We start from the raw sequence: 21052 nt of genomic DNA, 5'->3' as shown, positions 1-21052 counted from the left end.
ATTAGGTAAAGATAGAATAAAGAATAGAAATGAATGGTTATTATACTGTTTGGTGGTTTCATTAGTTGAAGAGAGATATTAATGACAATTTATGGCTTACTGTGTGCTAGGAAAAATGATTGCTTGGCGCTCGTTCGATACTCGTAAGAATGTAAACAATCGATTAGAAGGTTTGTTTTTTCTTTGTTTGTGTATTATAGTTAATGATTAATCAATAATTATTTGAAATGAGTACATACTGATTATTTATACATTTTATTGACATATTCTAAGCTTTTAGCTCTTAGGTTTAGATGTCAGAATCATAGACTAGGCTACAGTAGCAACCGCTAACATAGGCTAGGCTTATTGCTAGGGACATATGCTAAAGTCCTAATATATGCAGTAAAAAATGGGGTTTGAACATTAAATGCAGTTCAATATTACTCAAGTATGTACAGTATTTTGCCTTTTTGGAGACATATTTCTTCCGTCGTAACCCTAGAACATGTGTTTTAGGCCTGGAAATATAATTTACTGGGGTGTTTTTGGAGGGCTTGGAACGGATTAGCCATTTTACATGTAAAATGTGTTCCAAGATACGAAAAACTCATAATACGAAGGCCGTCTCGGAACGGATTAATTTCGTATCTCGAGGTACCACTGTATATATATATATAGATATATATATTATATATATATATATAGATCTATATATATATATATATATATAACAAATAATATATAACAAAGTATACCGATAAAAACTTGTCTAATATTTAAAATTGTCTTGACTGTTTTGTCCCCTCCAATCAAATACGTATCCTGTTTGCGTTTGTGTGTGTGTGATAACAGTGTGAATAATGCGTCTCATTCGCAACTTGATGCAACCACACAGGATGTGTGCTTGAGTAAATCCTTGGCTGGACAAACAACTGTGCTCCAAGTGTGAAAATCTGGCGATAAGCTTTTTGATTGTTGAATCGTTGATGACATTTACCACTCCGTTGACGTCAATGAAACTCTACGCCAGACGGATGGTAGCCTACTCCGTCATTTAGACGCAAAGTTTAATATTTTCAGAGATGATGCCAATGTTATATTTAATCTTATACACGATTTGTCCTGCTTTTTTTATGAGAGAAAACGTAGGATTAATCTTGAGAGAGAGAGACTTACAAGGGATTTAATCTTGGTTTAGAAAAGAACAATGAAAGGGCGTTCGTGGAATTACTCATGCCGTATTCTTCGTGTATTTTGACACATTTTATTTTTAGAAAGGAAATGACTTCCTTTACTTAAGTCATTATTCATCTTGTAGTACTAGATGAACCCGACTATCCAAAGTCATAAATTTCCGTTGGAAATCTCTCGCTTTTGAGAGAAAGAGAGAAAGAGAAAGCATTTAGAACTTTGTTTTTATCTAAATTATGCCTCCAATTCAGGCTCCTCTGCTAACAGGATTAAGAAGTCACCTTTTTTTAAAATCAATTTAATTATTATTGTTGCCATTGTGTAGTTATTACTTACGTAATTATTTGACTATTTACTTTTTAGTGTTTTATTGATCTAATTTTTTAAAATATATTTTCTCTATCAGATATGCCCATTCTGCTCTTGACCACAGGATTGAACTAAGTAAATGGTAGCTAGCTGACTGCAGTGGGTTGCAACAAGGCCATGGGAGAGCAAAAAGCTAGAAGCTTCATGCCTTCATCTATATCCTCGCAGGAAGGTTTTGCCATTAGTGCACCTCACGTGGTGCACTGTAGGCTTCACTGAAGGTTGTTAGTAGTGCCCCTTCGGCCCTTAGATGCAACTTACTTCTTGAGGTCTTTTACTTTCTTCGGTTTGCTGTCCAACCGCTCAAACCCTCTATATTCACTTTCTCTCTGGCGCTGAATGGCTGGCTGGATGGGCCCCAGTGCCCAATGGGCTATATAGCCACATTATTATAAAGCGCCGCCAGTTCTATTTACATACGAAACACTACGAAGACAACGTATCTATAGCAAAAAATTACCGCACGAATTTTTCGGCTGTGGTGAAATGGTTCCTTTTTGCATATACGCATTTATTAGTCATCGCCTCTCCTCCCTCATTGTTTAATGACAAAATTCTTGTGATCTTTTAAACTATATGAAAAACGAAGGAATGTCTCCTTCTTGAAGAAAACAAATGCTGATAAAATTGACTAACCCGATCCGCTCGGGTATAAAAACCATCTAAGGAGCAAGAGTCCGTGCCATCACAAGGCTGGCTTATTTAATCTTCAACAACAACAACAACAACAAAATCTCAAGCTGCATATCAAACTAACAAAACTCTCCAATTTTGTATCTATAATTCATACATCACTTGAAATAAAGATAAATGTATATCTTAAGAAATAAGAAATGAAGGTTTTTTTATTATTCGACTTCAACACCGCAAAGTTACCACAGTAACTGTATTCGCTGGAGCATGTCATGAAAGTGTAGGTGAAAACTCCAAGCTAAATGTAATTATTACAAAGGCTTGTTTCCAGCATAACTGCTGCACCCATGTAGTACCGTTGCATAATGTAATCGATATTAGTAATTGTCCGTAACATACATGTTGACAGTCCCGAGCAATGTTTACAGTAGATTAGAGTTTTTTATTTATAGCTCTGTGGCTTGTTCAAGTCTGAAGTGCATCAGCAAAAACAAGGAAGTCTCCTATGAAAATGCTTCATTACGTCTGAAATATATTATAGGACTTTTGCAGATGATACTGGAGCTCGAGCTGTATCTGCCAGAGGTTTACTTGCTCAGATGGATGCAGAATTTGTTTGTTTATTGCAGTTTTTTCTCTGAAATTCTGGGAAAAATAAAGTATCTCAGCAGCTGCAGGACAAACAGGCAGACCTTGGAAAAGCAGCTAGATTTATTTCTTGCCTTCGGGAAGATTTAGCTGATGTAAGAAACTCCAACTTAATTGAGAATTACTCTAATAGGGTTGACGAACTCTGTAAAAAATGTGACATTTCACCAACAGTGACACAAGAAAACGTTTAAGAAAACCTCGACACCTCCGTGATTTTATCATGCTGGACACAACTGGCCAGAGAGTTGTGGAGCAAAGTCATCACAACACGTCACAATCTTGTATTAAGTACTAGACTGTTTAAATAGTGAATTAGATCGTCGTTTTTCCAAAGATTCATGTGTGATCTTCTGTGGCATTTCAGCTCTGTCTTGCAGGACAGACGTTCTTACATGACGATGACTTGAAGTCATTTGCTTTATAATATTCAGCTAATCAAATTGATTTAAAACACGAGCTACCTTTAGTTAAGAAATTGCTCCAGAAAGAACCTCAGCCACCTACAGCATTGGTGGAGCTTTTGTCATTTATCCATCCATATAAATCTGCCTTTGATTGCTTATACAGGTTCCTATTGATAGCTGTAACACTTCCTGTTACTAGTGCTTCTTGTGAAAGAAGTTTTTCCAAAGTTGAAATAGTAAAAACATTTCTTAAAAATTCACTGACTAGTGATAGACTAAGTAACACTGCATTATTATCAATTGAAAGTAAGCGGGCTTAGAGTATTGACTTAGATAGTTTTTAGATGAGTTTGACAGCCGACATGATAATCGTAGAATCAAACTGCACTAAACATTTTGTGAATTGTCCCGAAAATGGTCCATATCTGTTTTGTGTTCAAATGTGTATTATAAAAACTTATCATTCTTTAACAATTGCATATTGTTATGAATTATATATGGTTTTGAATGTCGAAACAACATTTTGAGAATTTTCATGATAAGCCTCATATCTGTCTGTTCATTTTATAAATTAATACCTTTCCTTACTTTGTTCAAATGTGCATTATACAAACTTGTCATTCTTTGATAATTGCATATTGTTTGGGATTGTATATAGCTTTGAATGTCAAACCTGCATTTTCAGAATGGTCATGACATAGTCCATATCTGTCTGTTCATTTCATTAGTTAATACCTTTCTTTGAGTGGTGCAAATGTGTATTACACAAACTTAACATTCTTTAATAATTGCATATTGGTTGGGATCGTATATAGTTTTGATTGTCAAACTGAACCTTTTCAGAATTGTCATGACATGCCCCGTGCATATCTGTTCATTTCATATAGTTATACTAACTTTCTTTATTTGGTTCAAATGTGCATTATTTTTATACATACTTTCCATTCTTTAATGTTTGCGTATTGTTTGGAACTGTATGTATAGTTTTGAAGGTTAAATTTCCATATCACGCAAGTCAGGTAAAACATCAGATGGATGATTTACAGTTGTTTTGCTTTTAGGAATCAAACAAAATTCTATATGAACCTTTAGCTTTAGTCAAATTAATTCCTCCGTGAGTTTCAAAATGTTTCCAAGATTGTAATTATTTTTACAGTCACCTTTTCTATGATGCCCACCCAACAATTATCTTTGCCCCAGAGTTGGCCCCCCCCACCCCCTACTTTCTGAGGGGTAGAATCTCCACTGTTCTGCTTCTAATTAACGTAGTAGGGTTAATAGCTCTTGTGGGTCTTGAACGTGGTGTGCGGGTATGAACTTGGGCATGGAGGGCGGCGATTTACCAAGATTTCTCATAGTAAGTAATTGCTCCTTTTTGTAGCCATCGTTGGGCTAATTGAACATGACCATTGCTTAACTTGCTTAGTTTCTCCCAAGAAATGTTGTCATTTATTTACTTAAAAGTGCAACTTGTTTTTTTTTTCGAAATTTTCAGTTTTTGAGTGGTCGTGTGGCCACGTAGAATTTATCGAAGTTTAGGATGGTGAGTCACCTAAGATCACGCTTCATTCCTTTGCCTTTTTGTTTTTAATGTAGAGTTTAGTTTTCTAATAAAAACTGTTAAAATCAGACATGTTTACCTATCGAGTTGTCCTTATGTACGGGCTGGAACCTGTCCAATAAGGTAGGGCTGTAGGGCTATCAGCCGCGTAACATCTGGACTGGTACGAACCTTAGTGAAAGTCGCCGTAACATTCGCGACAGTATGAGTATAACGAATGGCAGGAATCCGTCATTTTTGTTTTTTAAAAAAATGCCGATACTAGATGAATTCTGGCTTGGTAAACCGTTGTCTTATATCGATCCATAACTAAGAAGAAGAAGAAGAGCTGACTAAGTAGAAGGGAAAAAGAAATCGACACAGTTGCTACACAGTGAATGTGATGTCAAAATAACCGGACAGGAAGCGCAGCAAAACGAACCATGTTATCGAGGGAATGAAGGAGAGAGAGAGAGAGAGATGGTGGCGGGGCGGGGAGGGGGGAGTGGGAGGGGATGCCTCATCCTCATTCTGGAATGAGGGAATTTCGTCATAGTTGAACTACTTATATCGCTCATCTGAGGTCCTTCCGACGTATCTTCTGGCAGTTCAGGATCGAGACCGCTTCTGCGTCTTGTCTGTCTCCTGCAAGAAGAAGGCCGGTTGGTGGGTTCGTTTCGACAGAAGAGAGGAAGAACGGGTTTGTTTCTGTCTCGCCTTCTCCAGAGTCCTTGGAAGAGCTCTTCTTCAAGATGGCGCCAAGTAAATACTGGTCGTGCTTTGTAGGGGTCTTCCTCACGTTGTCCACAGGCCTCCTGCAAGTCGAGAGCCAAGGATTTCACGGAATTGGAGGCAACTTCTGCCGTATCAGGTATAAGCCATTGCATTCTGCGTCCTTTCTTATTAAGATTTAATATATAGCAACTTACTGTATGCACAGATATAGGGAGAAAAAATTTCTCCAAATTTGTTTTAGTGCTTGTCTTCCTTATAATGATTTCAATAAGATTTCTAGATGTAATTAATTCCACCAGAGTAGCACTGATGAGAGCCCCCAAAATCTGATGTATGCAGCGAGTTTACAATCGTGTAGAGATTCAAATATTTTTTCTATTCGTCTCCTCTGTGCTTCATTTTGCAATTGCATGAATGATAAATTGATAAACTTCCGAGAGATAAAGCTGGTCTGTGAACTTGCACAAACTGCATATATTGAACTCACTGGGTTGTTTGTTTGTATGGTGCTTTTACGTTGCCTGGAACCATTGGTTATTCAGCAACGGGACCAACGGCTTTACGTGACTTCCGAACCACGTCGAGAGTGAACTTCTATCACCAGAAATACACATCTCTCACTCCTCATTGAATGGCCGAGAATCGAACCCACGAACACCGAGGTGGAACGCAAACACCATATCAACCACACCACTGAGGCACTTAAGTTCTTCCGTTAGTTCTTGGAGGAAAATTATTTTTATTTTTGTTCAGCATGTCCTCACATACATACTGAAATACCCCAGATGAAAGGGTCATGCAACGAAAAAAAAAAAAAAAAAAAAAAGCGGGAATAGCATAAGAAATTCGACGTATAAGAAGAAATAGCCCCGCTAAATATTATATACATTAAGCAATTTTGAGAAACAGGTGTCCGCTAGTACTGAAAAAATCAATAAAATCTTGCAATGCTTTTCCCACATCTCTTGATTTTTTTTTTTTTTTATGAGATGAAGGTTTTTGGCCTATAATTAATTTCTTACTCTTTTTATGATTTTATTCTGCTTTTTTTTACTCTTCCTGTAAATAATTCACGTGTTTTTTGTTCCATGTGAATATTCCCCTTTTCGGGGTTGGGGTTACCATCAGTACACCTCACGTGGTGAACTGTAGGCATTGCAGTGTCCCTTCGGCCCCTAGCTGCAGCCTTTTGCTGTACCTCCGCTCATATTATCTTTCATCCATCTTACTTTCCACCCTCTCCTAACAATTGATTCATATCGCTGTCTATAGTGGCTGCTACTTAGGTCATGAGGAAACAAACCCGAAGACAAAAACGCAAATAATTACACAAGCAAATAAATGAAAAAATACGTAGATAAACAAATTAATTAATCTGATGTTTGTTAGAATACTAGAGAACCTATTACAGCAGTTTTTATTTGTCAACGTTCGCATGACATACAAAACCGGAAGCGCCTCAGCGGCGTGGTCGGTATGGTGTCGGCGGGCCACCTCGTTGGCCGAGAGTTCGATTCTCGGGCATTCCATTGAGGTGTGAGAGATGTGTATTTCTGGTGATAGAAGTTCACTCTCGACGTGGTACGGAAGTCACGTCAAGCCGTTGGTCCCGTTGCTGAATAACCGGTGGTTCCATGCAACGTCAAAACACCATACAAACATACAAAACTGGAGGCTGTCTCCCCTCACCATCACAGAAAAGGAGCTGTTATCAGCATCGCCACAAATAGAGAGGAGGAACAGCATCCGGCCAGATCAGCTGTGGAGGCCTCGGTCTTTCTTTATCTATTCTGATTTATGTTTCCACTCGGGTCAAAATGACGTGCGGCAGCTTTGACAAAAATACGTCAGTAAAATGATAATGCGGAGGTCATCACATCCCGTCAGACATTTGGGGACATCATGAAAAATTTTTATTCCTTCAGGGAACATTGAATGATGTCACGAACAACGTTTACTTAATCAGGGAATATCGAATGACACAAAACATTTCTTCTTTAGAAAACCTGCAATGATGTCGCGGACAACTCCTAATGACTCGGAAACCAAGCCTTCTCTTTCAGACATTTGATGACATCATGAACCACTTCTCCTTCTTCAGAGACCATTTCATGGCATCAAAAAACAAAGCCTCCTCCTCCAGACAACATTCAGGTAGCGTCGCCTCCTTTTCTTCTCCCTCAGGCAACCCTCCGGGTGTTGCGATGGCCGCATGGACTCCTGCCAGGTGCCAATCCAGGACACCTTCTGCTACTGCGACGAGTTCTGTATGGTCAGCTGGGAGCGCGAGGACAGCGACTGCTGCCCGGACTTCTACGAAGTCTGTCTGGGCTGGAAGTGGAACCACACGCTGCCTGATGTTGGCTCCAATGACGACTTTCCTGAGGCCAACAGACCAAAAGCTAGTAAGTTGTATTAGATACAATTAATTGATTAATTAATTAATTTATTTATTTGTTTATTTATTTGTTTGTTTGTTTGTTAGTTTGTTTGTTTTTTTTAGCTTTTTAGCTTTTTTTCTTTATTTATTTCTTTATTTATCGTATCAAGATGCATTTACAGCAGGAAGCAGTTAATGAACGTAACCAGAAAATTTTGCTTGCAAGATAGAATTAAATATAACGAAGGCAGCATAGCCTTCAGTAACTTAAAATAGATTCATTATGCTTTTAAGACATATTTTCATGCTTTTAAGAACTGATTCATCATGCTTTCAAGAATGCTTGTTTATTGAACCTTTTTTTTTTTCCAGCCTGCGCCAGAGATTTCAATGTTGTACCACACGGGGAATCTTTACAGATCAACTGCAATGAATGGTAAGACAAATGTCCTTTCAGACAAAATAATGCAGCATTTGTACCCACATACGAAGACAGTTTTCACTGAAGATTTTCTGTGTTCCAGTTTCATTTGATTTTATTGTCAGTTTTCTTTTCACGGACACTTTCATTATTGATGATTTGCAGTAAAGGCACCAAATTCAAGGGTTAACGCTATCGGAATCGAAAACATTATGCTTACTACATTTTCGTTGTGTTCTTTAGTAGAGAGCAAATTAAATGTGCAATTATCATGGTGTCATCATTGCTGTGCACTACTAAAAATACGAGTCGCACCAGACATGCAATTCTGAAGGTTGTTTCATCCAAATAATTCATGACTGATCTTCATGATCCCAGCTACTGCGACGACGGGCTATTAGAGTGTCAGGAAGACCTGTGCATGACGGAAGAATTCATCGTGTCAGCCATCAACAAGTCTCCAGGCAAGTACGGCTGGACTGCAACCATGCATTCCAAGTTCGAGGGCAGAAAGGCCCAAGACGGTCTCAGGCTTAGGACGGGAACATTCGGCCCTCAGGACAAGGTAAGACGTCACATGCGTCCAAGGGATGCTCTTCATCCTCTATTCATGGATAAGCTAGTAATAGCTTCTTTCCTGTGACGTCAAAAGGATCCCAGGGACGCTCCTGATCCTCTCTATTCATGGATAAATTAGTAATAGCTTCTTTTCTGTGACCGTCAGGGATCATTCCTCTTCTCTCATTCACTGTAATAACTTTAGGACCGACAGATGCAGGATCTACAAAGAAGATTTTGTTTTTATCACAAAGCATTGTCGATCGTAGTAGTCCCGCAAATATGAATAATTTAAAATACACAACTGTATCTTCATGATAACCTTGAGACCAAACTTCAAGTTCATTGTCATCATGTAAAACAATTTTTTTTTTTAACTCGTTTGGATCAGTTATCGAGATCAGAAGTTCTCCCGAACGATAACAGATCCGGACTGAAAAATGTTTGTTTTCGTTACAAACCAGTCGCACGAAATGCACCCGATTCGACTCCACCCGGACCTCTCCAAGATTCCAGAGAGATTCGACGCCAGGAAGAAAGTTGAGTGGGCAGGACGCGTAGCTGAAGTCTCCGACCAAAGATGGTGCGGATCCTCGTGGGTGTTCTCCACCCTCGGAGTAGCCCAGGACAGGTGAGTTCTCCCTTCGACGAAACGAACTAAACTGCCATAAAACATCGACTACCACGAGCTATAGGCAGTGTTTCACCTACTAAAACGAGTTAGATGATGCTTATAACTTATTTTATGAAATAGTATATATACAAAGTAACCCACAAAAGGATTTGCTTCGCAGGCTATCGATTCTGGCCAAAGATCAGGAACGTATGGAACTGTCTGCCCAGAGTATCCTCAGCTGTGCGGAACTAGGTCAGAGGGGCTGTGAGGGAGGTCACATAGAAAGGGCTTGGAATTATCTGAGAGCACAGGGGTAAGTTTTCGTAATCATTCTCGTTGTGTTCATGGATTTCTATATTTTTATCATTCTTTTTTAATAGCTCTAATCCTCTTTAGATTATCCGGCGCGAGACATCTCGCTAAGATGTCGTAAACACCTTTTATGTATTGCTAAACAAAAACAAGAAATGGCGCTGAGTAATCCTGATGGGTTGTGGCGCTTGGTTGTTCAAGACATAAATTTCATAATCAGTCAACCAATCAATCAAAATCAAGAAATGATAATTTAAGCCAACAAAGTTTAGTTATAAGACTGATGGACCTCTTAGTGTATGTTTTGTGTTGGTACGTTGCTGTACTACATGTAAAACTGACAATGAAAGAATACAATAAATATGTAATAAATATAATTTCAATCATTTTCTGCAGCATTGTAAGGGAAGAATGTTACAAATACGAGAGCGGACACTCCGGGAACGTGCCCAAATGTCTCATTAAGGGGAATGACCTTTCAAAGCTTACGTGTCAGGTGAGTTCGATCGCTGCCCCTTGGCAGAGGTAGAATTTGCGAGTCAAAGAAACACACAGTAAAAGAGAATTATCTGTATAGGAGCTGAGTTTGAACAGTCATTTTTCTGTCTTGCTATACCTACACGCTTTTTGCAGGCCAAGGATCGATATAGGTTCGAACCCGCGTACCGAATTGCTGGCAAGGAGGAGGACATCCAGTGGGAGATCATGCACAATGGACCTGTTCAAGGTATATAAGACGCCACCAGTAGTACTAGCTTTTCGGGCCCGCGTCTTTGTCTTCTTCCTAGTCTAAGTTTCAATAGATAAACATCAAAACTGCGTAGATTGTGTCACATTATAGAAGTTTATTTGCCAGCTTCCATTGTATATTTGGCATATGGACGAGACAATTCAGATTCCTATTCCTCTCGTCCACAGCCCTGATGACCGTTCACGCCGACCTCTTCATGTACAACAGCGGCATCTACAGCTATTCCGGTCTTACTGCCGATCTTCTGAAGGGAGGCGACTCGGCAACTCATTCTGTAAGGATCATCGGCTGGGGGAGCTCCCGAATAATGGGTTCGAACGCCCCCACCAAGTACTGGGTAGGAAAAGGAGATATCATCGGTCTATAGGATTGGATTCTTCATATGCGTGGTTAAATCTAATATAGTCTCATGAGCGCTTTGCTGATATATCCGTTTTGAAGTCGTGGAACAGAAACCGTGGGACAGCAGAACGGACATTAATAAGTGATATGTCATCTCTGTCTTTATCTTTTTGCAGGTCGTGGCCAACTCCTGGGGATCCCAGTGGGGCGAAGGAGGCTACTTCAGGATCAAACGAGGGACGAACGAGTGTGGAATCGAATCCTTCGTCCTTGCCTCCCGCGCCAAACTTGCGAACGTCATGGACGGCATTAAAGGGGACTATTAGTACCGAAGGTCATTAATTGTCCCAGAGGCCACTTTCAGTTCATTAATTAAGCAGTAACAAGTATGAAAGGCCATCATTAGCTTCGTCAACATAATTGTTCCATGTATTTTTTATTTACTTTTCATGTTTTCCTGATAATTCTTTTAAAATTCATTTCATTTATAAGATATCAACAAAGCACTTACTTATATTTTGTCTCATGGAGGCCGTCCGCCACGAGCTTTATTATTATTATTATTATTATTATTATTATTATTATTAATTTATTATTTATTTATTATTATTTATTATTATTATTGAATTTCACAAATGTTTCGAGATATCGTGTCTCTCCTCTTAGATATGACGAGGATACACGTCTCGGAAACGTCTTTGTGACTTGTGCTTGATTATTCTAATTAGTATTATTACTGTATTGTGTTGTACGTGTCTATTGCAAACAAGGTCACAATAAATTCAATAGAAAAAAAAAGTCGTTATTTTCCATACCAAGGTTTTCGTTGAATATTTGATTGTAAAAGAACATTATTGTAGCTTATGTTTATGGTACATTTTGAGTAAAAACCAATGACTTATTTTTTAAACTGATAAATTAGGGTAGTACATCCTTTTACTGGATTATTTCTTGTCATGAAGATGCATTTTGTAATTATAATCTGTTCAATAGAGACGTGAAACTTCTATTTATTTATTTATTGGTCTAATTTTCACGTTTTTAATAAAGATTTACACAGCACTGGTACATATTTATTTAAGCGACTATGTGATTTATCATAGACAATCATAATTAATTTTTATATTACATTTTCTATGATTGAGAAGAAAACGGTCATTTATTTATGGGTGGCTAAAGTATTTAGTTCTAGATTTTTTGTGATAGCCGATGTTAGGGACAACTCGTCGTACTCGATTAGATATGGAACTTAGTTTTGACGATGATATTTACCATTTAGGGTGAAGGTAATTCTAAAGAATAACTCCGCACGGACTGCGAGGACGGTAACCGCGAATACGACATCCACTAGGGATTGGGGCATCCAATGTATTTCGCCGTGTTTAGTACTGGCCACTGGGGGTTAATTACAGTCGACCGCCCAAAAATAACGGTAAATTCATAATAAGCAAACCAAATACTAAAGGTAACTGTAATTTCCAAAGATATATCCAACGCGGAGTTATTATCTAGATTTACCAGGGTTAATTTTTTTTTTTTTTTTTTTTTGTTTTTTTTTTTTTTTTTTTATCTTTTTATGAAGGTACCTATCCAGAGAGAGAAAGAGACTATGATAAATTGTCACACACTCTCTCATTCTCTCTTTGTTTGTGCTGAGTAATATCTATTAGTACTGCTTATTCTACAACTTGTATGGCAACACCGTTATACCAATACCTGACTTCCATTACAACAGATTCCTAACGAACTTACACCTTGCCCTTATTAAATATGGCCTTCCCGATTGAGAGGAAAGTTTGCTCTCTAAGTTTTTCTTTTCTGAAGTACTACATCTTTACCTTCGGTTCCGTCTCCAGCAAAAGGTTTAATAAATGTTACCCGAATTAAATTTACCGGTAAATTATCATAATTTTTTAATACTCTCGCTCTTTCTGTGTTTCTCCATGTCTGAAATGAAGTGATATCAATGCGAAATAACTGAAAAAATAATAAAAAAAAGGTAGTTTAATATTTGGTAAAATATTACTGGAACAGTTACCTGTCATTCTCATCTGTCAAATGCGTAACGTCAGTCAGTGAGTTGGTGTCATGGCCGACGGCAAGGTGTGTAGTAGATTTCCAATGGGTACTGCAGACGTAAATCATTTCCACACTTATATTTACCTTTTATTTGGACTTGAAATGTCCAGAAAGAGGTCGTATTAGTATTTTGTAAAATTGTAAATTTAATCCAAGAAAATGATTTTTTAGTAGTTGGTTTAAATTCATTGCCTTAGGTAGCATAAAAATCAGGTACAATTTTATCAAATATTTGTTGATATTTATTGAATAGTAAAAAAAAAAAAAAAAAAAATTGAACAGTTTACCTGAAAAACTATGAATAAAATGAAGTTTACCTAGCCTATGTGCTTACAGAAGCAGAGGTTTAAAAAAAAGTTATAGCCTACTTATACTGTTTTTTTTTCATCTGTCCACCTGCCTGTGGTGTTTGCGTATATTAAAACTGCATCGCGGGCTTTAGATAGATACATTCAGCTTACATTTAACAATAATAACTATCCTATTTCTAGTATTAATTTGCATACAGTAAATTATTAAAACACTTTTCAGTTGCAAATGTACACCAAGATATCCTTTTATTTACCTAAAACCTACACATAGCGTAACTATCTAAAGCCAGGGACGCAGTGTTACCATATGCAAGCACCACAGGCGGATGGACAGATGGAGAAAAACAGAGGGTAAATTTTTAGAAAGAGGAACCAGCCCAAAATGATATGAAAATATGTTTTTCTAGGTGATTTAGATGTGTTTTGCACGAATATCACCTTCATTTTCCTCGGAAATGAACGGTTTTAGACTTTACTCTATAACAAAGGGAAACAAAACTAGTTTCGACGTGTTTTTTAATTATTCTTGGTAAGCTCGCGTGTTCTGGTAAGATAGAATGGTTTAAATTATTGTTTCGACGTGTTTTATAATGATTCTTGGCAAGCTCGCATGTTCTGGCAAGATAGAATGGTTTAAATTATTGTTTTGACTTGTTTTAACCTAACCTAACACAACTGCATTACACGGTGTCAACGCAGTATGCAAACAACCCGAAAAATAGTTACAACCTAAACCTAAGCTTATATTTACCTTAAAAAGCAGGCCCTGGTTGGTCGATATCGCTGTCCGAAGATGAATTATCGGTTTCGTCCCGTGGTCGTTGTCGGTCACTATGAGGTACATATAATTTCCCAGCTTCAATAAAAAAGTTGTGATGCAACTGACCCTGTTCTTTAATGAAATTGTCTATAAACAAATATCTCGCCAAGTATTGTTCGAGATATTGTTTTCGGTTACCAGGGCATCTCGACCACTCTTTTATATCACGCCAAAGGCGTTCAATGTTTTGCGTGTGCGCACTACTATCGTCTCTGTCGACAAATTGTTCGCTGTGATTGATCACTTTGTGCATGTATCCTTCTTCAGCAAGTGTGCGATACGCTGCCCACCCATCACTAATCACAACAGAATTAGGTAAAATAAATTCTTTAATAAGTGGAATAAGCGTCTCTGCACTTCTGTCTTGGCCTTCTTTGTTAAGAGGAATACCGAATTTTTCTTAGAGATTCGCTCTATTCCCCCAAACAACCACACTTGGGTAAGTTGTTGACCACGATTGTATTTGCGATGTACGAAGAGCGTTTCGTCGATTTCCACAATGACGTCACAACCATCAATTTGCGGTTGGTTGGAAAACCATTGTTCTGTGACTTCGGAACAAAATGATCGCCAATCTACGCTTGTTCTACTTGACCACTTTAGGCACCGTATAATAGTGATATGACCAAAAGATTTTCTTAACCAATGGTTTACAAACAAAGCAACTGCCCAGGGTTTCACATGAACACTGTCTAAAAATGTCCCCTTAAAAAGGCTAACCGAATACAAACACTTAATACTTCCCTTCTGCTTATTAAGCTTCTTCGACAGCCACACGAAAATTTATGCCATGTTTCACTATATGTACAAGTTATATCAGTGAGGACAAGTTACTGCTGTAGGTAAAACACCATGTGCCTGCAAAAATGTGATGATTTCGGAATCTTGCGAGTGATATCGTCTTATAAATTCAAAATAGTCTATATCACAAACACGACAAGTTATCTGAACGACGGCCATGCTTAGTACTGATGAGTTAGCCTAGAGTAATGCCTGAAGCGCCACGGTGGCAGGAATAATTAAATATAATTGGCTTTCGTTTGTTTAAAATGAGCCAATTGTTTCAAAGTATCAAGTCACGTGGTGCGTGAATAAGTCACGTGGGGCAATCAAACGAAGTGTATAGGTGGAACAAAAAGAGGGGGCGGAGCTATGAAGTAATTTTTTGGAGGGAGTCAAAGGGTGAACATCTCTTTAATAGCCACTGGCCTTAGTAAAAAACAGTCCTCATTTTTTGTAAACGTAACAAAAATTGATTACTTATGTTCTATTCATCTCCGGGCATAACTAATGGTATATTCCTAATCAGAAAAGTGCGTTTTGTACATGCAACTTCCCCGGCAGATATATACTTAGCTTATGTCTCTGACGTCCGACAGAAATTCGAATTTCGCGGCACACGCTGCAGGTAGGTCAGGTGATCTACCCCCCTGCCGCTGGGTGGCAGGAATAGGAACCATTACCGTTCTAGAACCAGATTTTCTCTGTCGCGGTAGTGTCAACATATGTTGTTGCTACCTCCTGACTTGATTTTCGTTTTTCATCGCCATCGATCTTCTGGACTGTCTTTTGCAGGGAAGTACTGGGTCTTTGGTTCGGCATACGCTTTTATTAACTTTTTAATGAATTTGGCTTCGAAAATTTCGAAGAATATATGACGTGTAACTACCGAAATTTTCGGTAGACACTCACATAGTTTGCAAGAAAGGGAAATATTAATATTTATTCATTAATAAGTGTTAGAATTGATTGAGGAAATATACTGACTTCCTACTTTAGGGAGTCAGTAAAGCATGTAACTAGATACGTTTCTTTTAAAAGTTTTTTGGAAACTCGTACTAACGAACAATTAGAGTATTAACAGTACTAGTAGTGTTGCATCCTCATCACCTTCTTACTTCGCAGAAACTTCAAATTCATAATTGCAATTTGAAGACAAGGATTGTGGCTCAAAATGCGAGCTATTGAAAGGTAAGAAGTGATTACTAGTGTTCCCCATTGCAGTGGAGGGTGTGTCTGATCGGCTCTGTCTCGCTCCCAGGCCTAGACCTCTTTCAAGCTCCCAAGCCCAGGGGAGAAGGAATGTCGAAAGCCGTAAGGAGGTTTCAGAGAATCCCCACCGGTCAGGCGTCCCCTCGGCAGGTTCTGTAGAGCGTCCCAGACTGCCAAGGATAGCCATTGAAAAGGCATCCTTAAAAAAGTGCGTCTCTTCATCTTACATCCGAAAAGACGAAGAATGTATATGTTTTGATGATCTAGCGCGTTCTCTGAAAACTAAGCGAACACTGAGCAAGAGCCAGCCAGGAACTTAGGAAGCCGCGTTCCAGCAAGCTAGCGTGAGCCACGCTCCAACAGCCAGCAGCGAGCCACGTTCCAGAAAACAGACTAGCGCGAGCCGCGTTCCTACAACCAAACGCGAGCCGCGTTCTAGCAACTGAGCGCGAGCCGCGTTCTAGAAAATTTTTCTTGGCGCAAGGCGCCTTCAAAGAGACGAAGCGCCAGCCTGGCGCAAATTGCGCCAGAAAAACAGACGGCTAGAGCAAGGAGCCTTATAGTACAGTGGCAATCAGAACGATCCTCCTTCCATTGAACGTTTCCGGGCAAGAGGCTCTTTCTAAAAGGGGTCTAGTAGGCGCTCGGAACTATCAGGGCACACGGGACCTTCCACGCAAGCGAACGTTCCAGGAGCGAGTCTCCTTTCTAGCGTGCGGAACATTCCAGGCGCGCGGAACTATCCAGGCGCTAGGCGCAAGGAGCCAGGCGCCAGAATATTCCAAATCTTCTTATGAGAGAGAGGTCAGTCGCGAGGCTCCTCTTTGAGTTTTTAACTTGAGCAACTTTCCCCTGGCAAAGGTGCAAGATGTCGCACAGGCGGCCGTCGCGTTTGTCAGAAGGATTCTGATACTAAGAGAAGCCATTTTTTCATTATTCAGAAGACTCCTGTGTTTGGCAGTTCCTCTCAATGCGGACTCTCTCCTTCATTCACGCTCTTCCCTCGTTATGAAGAGGCAAGAGCTTTGGGAGTTTTGTACATGCAACTTCCCCGGCAGATATATACTTAGCTATAGTCTCTGACGTCCCGACAGAATTCAAAACTCGCGGCACACGCGACAGGTAGGTCAGGTGACCAGCCCGCTCCTGCCGCTGGGTGGCGGGAATAGGAACCATTCCCGTTTTCTAACCAGAATTTTTCTGTCGCCGGTAGCAACAACATCGTTGTTGGTACCTCCTGCATTGGAATTCTTTTCTCGTTGGCCGAGGATTATCTATCTGACCTTTGGTGATGTACTTTGATCTTTGGTTTTGGCATACGCTTATCGTGGACCGTTTTTTGGATTTTGGTTTGGATTCTCTTTAAAATGTCTGACGTGGCACCTGTATTTAGGGTGTGTGCGAAAGAGGAATGTAAGGTGAGGCTACCGAAAGCATCGGTGGATCCTCACACAGTCTGTAAAAAATGTAGGGGGAATGATTGTTCTGCGACTAACACCTGTCTGGAATGTGAGAGTTTAACGGAAGTGGAATGGAAGACCTTGGCTTCTTATGTAAGGAACTTGAGAAAGATAGAGTTAGGAGGGCTTCCATCAGAAGCTCAAGTAGATCCTGCTCTAATGAACAGGAAGTAGCTCCTAACTTTTCTAGTAATTCACCTGCTCATAGTTTGGTTTCAGCCCCTTCCCCCAGCAGCGAACCTGTAGATGCGTCTACGGAAATGGCTGCAATGAGAGCCTCAATAATCAGCTTGAAATCGCAACTGCAAGCAATGAAGGAGACAGGTAAGCGCAGTGATGTGTGCAGTGATTTGTGCAGTGTCCCCAGTGAAGTGGAGGGGGCGTCTGACCGACTCCGCATTGCTCCTAGGCCTAGACCTCTTTCAGACTCCCATGACCAAGGGAGGAGGAATGTCGAAAGCCGCAAGGGGGATGTAGAGTATTCCCAACGGTCAGGCGTCCCTTCGGCAGATCCTGTAGCCGCTTCCCAGGCTGCCAAGGACAGCTACTGCAAAAGCGTCCTCAGGAAGTGCTTTTCGGACTCAGACTCTTCGTCTCCCAGAAGAGGATGGAGTTCTTCCTCTAAGTCGCGTCCTCTTAAGAGATCCTGGAAGACGCCAGCAAGCGAAGCGTTGCATTCCAGTCCTGAGCCTTTTCCGGAGTATTCGCCTGCTCGTAAGAAGAGAGCTATGAGATCTCCTGACTCTTCTCCGGAAGACTTATCACACAAGACGAAGGAAGTCTTGGTAGGACTCCAACAGCAGTTGTCTGCCTTAGTGGGAGTTCTTTCTGAAGGCTCTTCTAGGAAGAAAGACATTTCTCTTCCCATCAAGAGTTCTGTTAGGAGAGCCTCAGAGAGTAAGCGCCCTGGCGTTAGCAGACGCTCCTCGCCTGAAAGGTTTTCGTCCCCAGAGAGACCTTCTTCAGTCGCATATGACAGGAATCGGATACTCCCTACGAGCAAGAGTTCTCCCAGGAGTTTTGCTAGAGACGATTTCGCCTCTCATGGCAAATATCAAGAGCCTGATTCGCGGATTTCTCGTGAGAGAATTCGTGCGGCTAAGAGCTCCGGGAGAGAAGAGAGCCCCTCTCTATTCAGAGCTCCGCAAGAAGGAAGGAGCGTTCGTTCGTCCTCTAGACATTTTCCGAAGGAACAATCCTCTCCCTCTGGGAAGTACCCAGGAATCAGGAGTCCTGTAGGATCTTCTAAATTTCCTTCTAAGGACGCAAGAGTTTCGCCGAATAGGCGTCGAGATTTAGACAAGTTTTCTTCACCTCCCAGGAGGGATAGGAGAGATTCTAGCGCCTCTCCGGATGGACGCAAAGGGAAAAGGAGCTATTCGCCTGCTAGACGCAGTCACCAGGACGCAAACGTCTCCTCTCCTGGACGACGGGAACAAAGGGTTCTCCTTTCTCCTCGCAGGCGCATGTCGCCTTCCAGGCGTCCTCATCAGGACGCAAATGCCTCTCCTTCTTGGACCAGGCAGCCTCACCAGGACGCAAGCGCCTCGCCTTCTTGGCCCAGGCGCGCCCACCAGGACGCAAGCGCCTCTCCTTCTTGGCGCCAGGAACAGGATGTTCTCCTGTCTCCTAGCAGGCGCTCTTCGCCTCACAGGCGCCTGATTCAGGACGCAAGCGCCTCTCCTAGCAGACGCAAGGAGCAGAGCAGAAGCCCGAGTATAGGGAAACTCCAGGACTCATGCAGGAAGGAGGATAGGAATAAGGACGAAAGAAAAAGGCTTCTTTCGACGGATCGGTCTCCTGAAAAGGCAAAGCCCTCTTCTCCTGCATCGCTTTTGGAAGAAGTTTCGGATGAAGAGATATCCAAAGATGCAGGAGTTTCGGACTATAAGAGACTTGCTTCTCTTTTGCTGCAGGTGTTTGGAGACTCGCTATGCCAGTCGGATCCCCCTTCTCCGGGATCTTTATTATCCAGTACGAAAATGTCGAAGGAGGAGGAGGGATGACCCCTACTCTTTCTATGAGAAAGTCTCTGAAGAGTCTCGAGAGCTGGCTCAGATCTAAGGAGGAAGCGGGGAAGACAGTATTTTCTTGTCCTCCCTCTAAGCTGACAGGGAAACCAGGTATGTGGTATGACACCAAGGAACCAATGGGCCTGGGACTCCCTTCGTCCTCTGATGCGGACTTTCCCGCTCTTGTAGATGCGTCTAGACGACGCTCTCTGCACTCAGCAAAAGCCTCTTGGGGAATGTGTGAGGTTGATCATCTCATCAAGGGCCTCTTCAAGACTCTCGAAGTCTTTAACTTTATGGACTGGGCTTTGGGAGCTTTAGCCAAGAAGTCTCAAGAACCAGACTTCGTTACCATGGAAGAGTTGGGCAGTGTATTAACCTGCCTAGACAAGGCGGTTATGGATGGCTCCAATGAAGTGGCATCCCTTTTTGGATCTTGTATACTGAAGAAGAGGGCAGTGTTTAGCTCCTTCTTAACGAAATCTGTTTCTCCTCTGCAGAGATCCTCCCTTTTTATACGCGCCCCTCTCTAGTCACCTTTTTCCTCAGGAAATAGTGAGGGACATTTCAAAGACTATCAGAAAAGGCCACACAGGACCTGCTGGCCCAGTCAGCTAAAAGGTTAAAACCTGCTGTTCAGGTTGCAAAGAAGGAGAAAGTTCCCTTCCAGCAGCCCTTTCGGGGAAGGTCTGCACCAAGATCTTCTCTTAGAAGTAGACGACCGGAGAAGAGAGGAAGGTCTTCTCGAAGGCCATTCGTCAAGGCCCAGTGAGACTGTGGTCCTCCAGACAAAAGTGGGTGCCAGGCTTCTAGACTTTTACGAACCTTGGGCACAGAAAGGTGCCGATGCCTGGTCCCTATCCATCCTAAAGAAAGGATATTTAATCCCCTTCAGGGAAAAAACCTCCCTTAACTACAACTCCAAGGGAGTTAACAGCAAACTACAAGGATTCTGTCAAGAAACAAGCCCTTCTACACCTCGTGGAGCAGATGCTTTACAAGGAAGCCATAGAGGAAGTAAAAGATCTCTCTTCCCAGGGGTTTTACAATCGCCTGTTCGTGGTTCCGAAAAGCTCAGGAGGTTGGAGGCCAGTTCTGGACGTGAGCGCCCTGAACGTGTTCGTAGCAAAGAGGAAGTTCACAATGGAGACGACAGCCTCGGTGTTAGCAGCCCTGCGTCCAGGGGACTGGATGGTATCCCTGGACCTGCAGGATGCTTATTTCCACGTGCCAATACACCCGTCTTCCAGGAAATACCTCAGATTTATGGCTCAAGGAAGAGTATTTCAATTTCGGGCCCTATGCTTCGGACTATCAACAGCCCCCCAAGTATTCACGGGACTAATGAAAAATGTGGCTCACTGGCTTCATCTCGAAGGGATTCGAATATCCTTGTATCTAGACGACTGGCTGATACGAGCACAGTCGCGAGTCAGATGTCTGGAGGACTTAAAACTGACACTGGAGTTAACAAAGTCCTTGGGACTGTTGGT

The 21052-nt window shown here is 41.1% G+C and overlaps 1 protein-coding gene across 3 annotated transcripts; it reads left to right on the top strand.

Moving 5' to 3' along the window:
- Positions 1 to 11467, top strand: LOC135198666 (uncharacterized peptidase C1-like protein F26E4.3). 3 transcript variants are annotated; one of them, XM_064226471.1, is made up of 12 exons: positions 155 to 170; positions 5379 to 5641; positions 7690 to 7780; positions 7829 to 7910; positions 8258 to 8321; positions 8685 to 8871; positions 9329 to 9495; positions 9659 to 9793; positions 10189 to 10288; positions 10426 to 10519; positions 10711 to 10880; positions 11062 to 11467. In XM_064226471.1, exons 2-12 carry the CDS (start codon positions 5523 to 5525, stop codon positions 11209 to 11211), a joined length of 1359 nt encoding a protein of 452 aa, XP_064082541.1. In that variant the 5' UTR covers positions 155 to 170; positions 5379 to 5522; the 3' UTR covers positions 11212 to 11467. The 3 variants fall into 3 exon arrangements, with proteins under 3 accessions (XP_064082542.1, XP_064082541.1, XP_064082540.1); XM_064226472.1 differs by lacking the exon at positions 5379 to 5641 and having other exon boundaries at positions 1 to 170; positions 7690 to 7910; positions 11062 to 11465; XM_064226470.1 differs by lacking the exon at positions 155 to 170 and having other exon boundaries at positions 7690 to 7910; positions 11062 to 11466.
- Positions 11468 to 21052: the final 9585 nt, after the last annotated feature.

This window comes from Macrobrachium nipponense, chromosome 22 (assembly GCF_015104395.2).
Source record: "Macrobrachium nipponense isolate FS-2020 chromosome 22, ASM1510439v2, whole genome shotgun sequence".
NCBI lineage: Eukaryota > Metazoa > Arthropoda > Malacostraca > Decapoda > Palaemonidae > Macrobrachium > Macrobrachium nipponense.
Note: the sequence above shows the minus strand (reverse complement) of the source record. Positions and strands in the feature narration are given on the sequence as shown.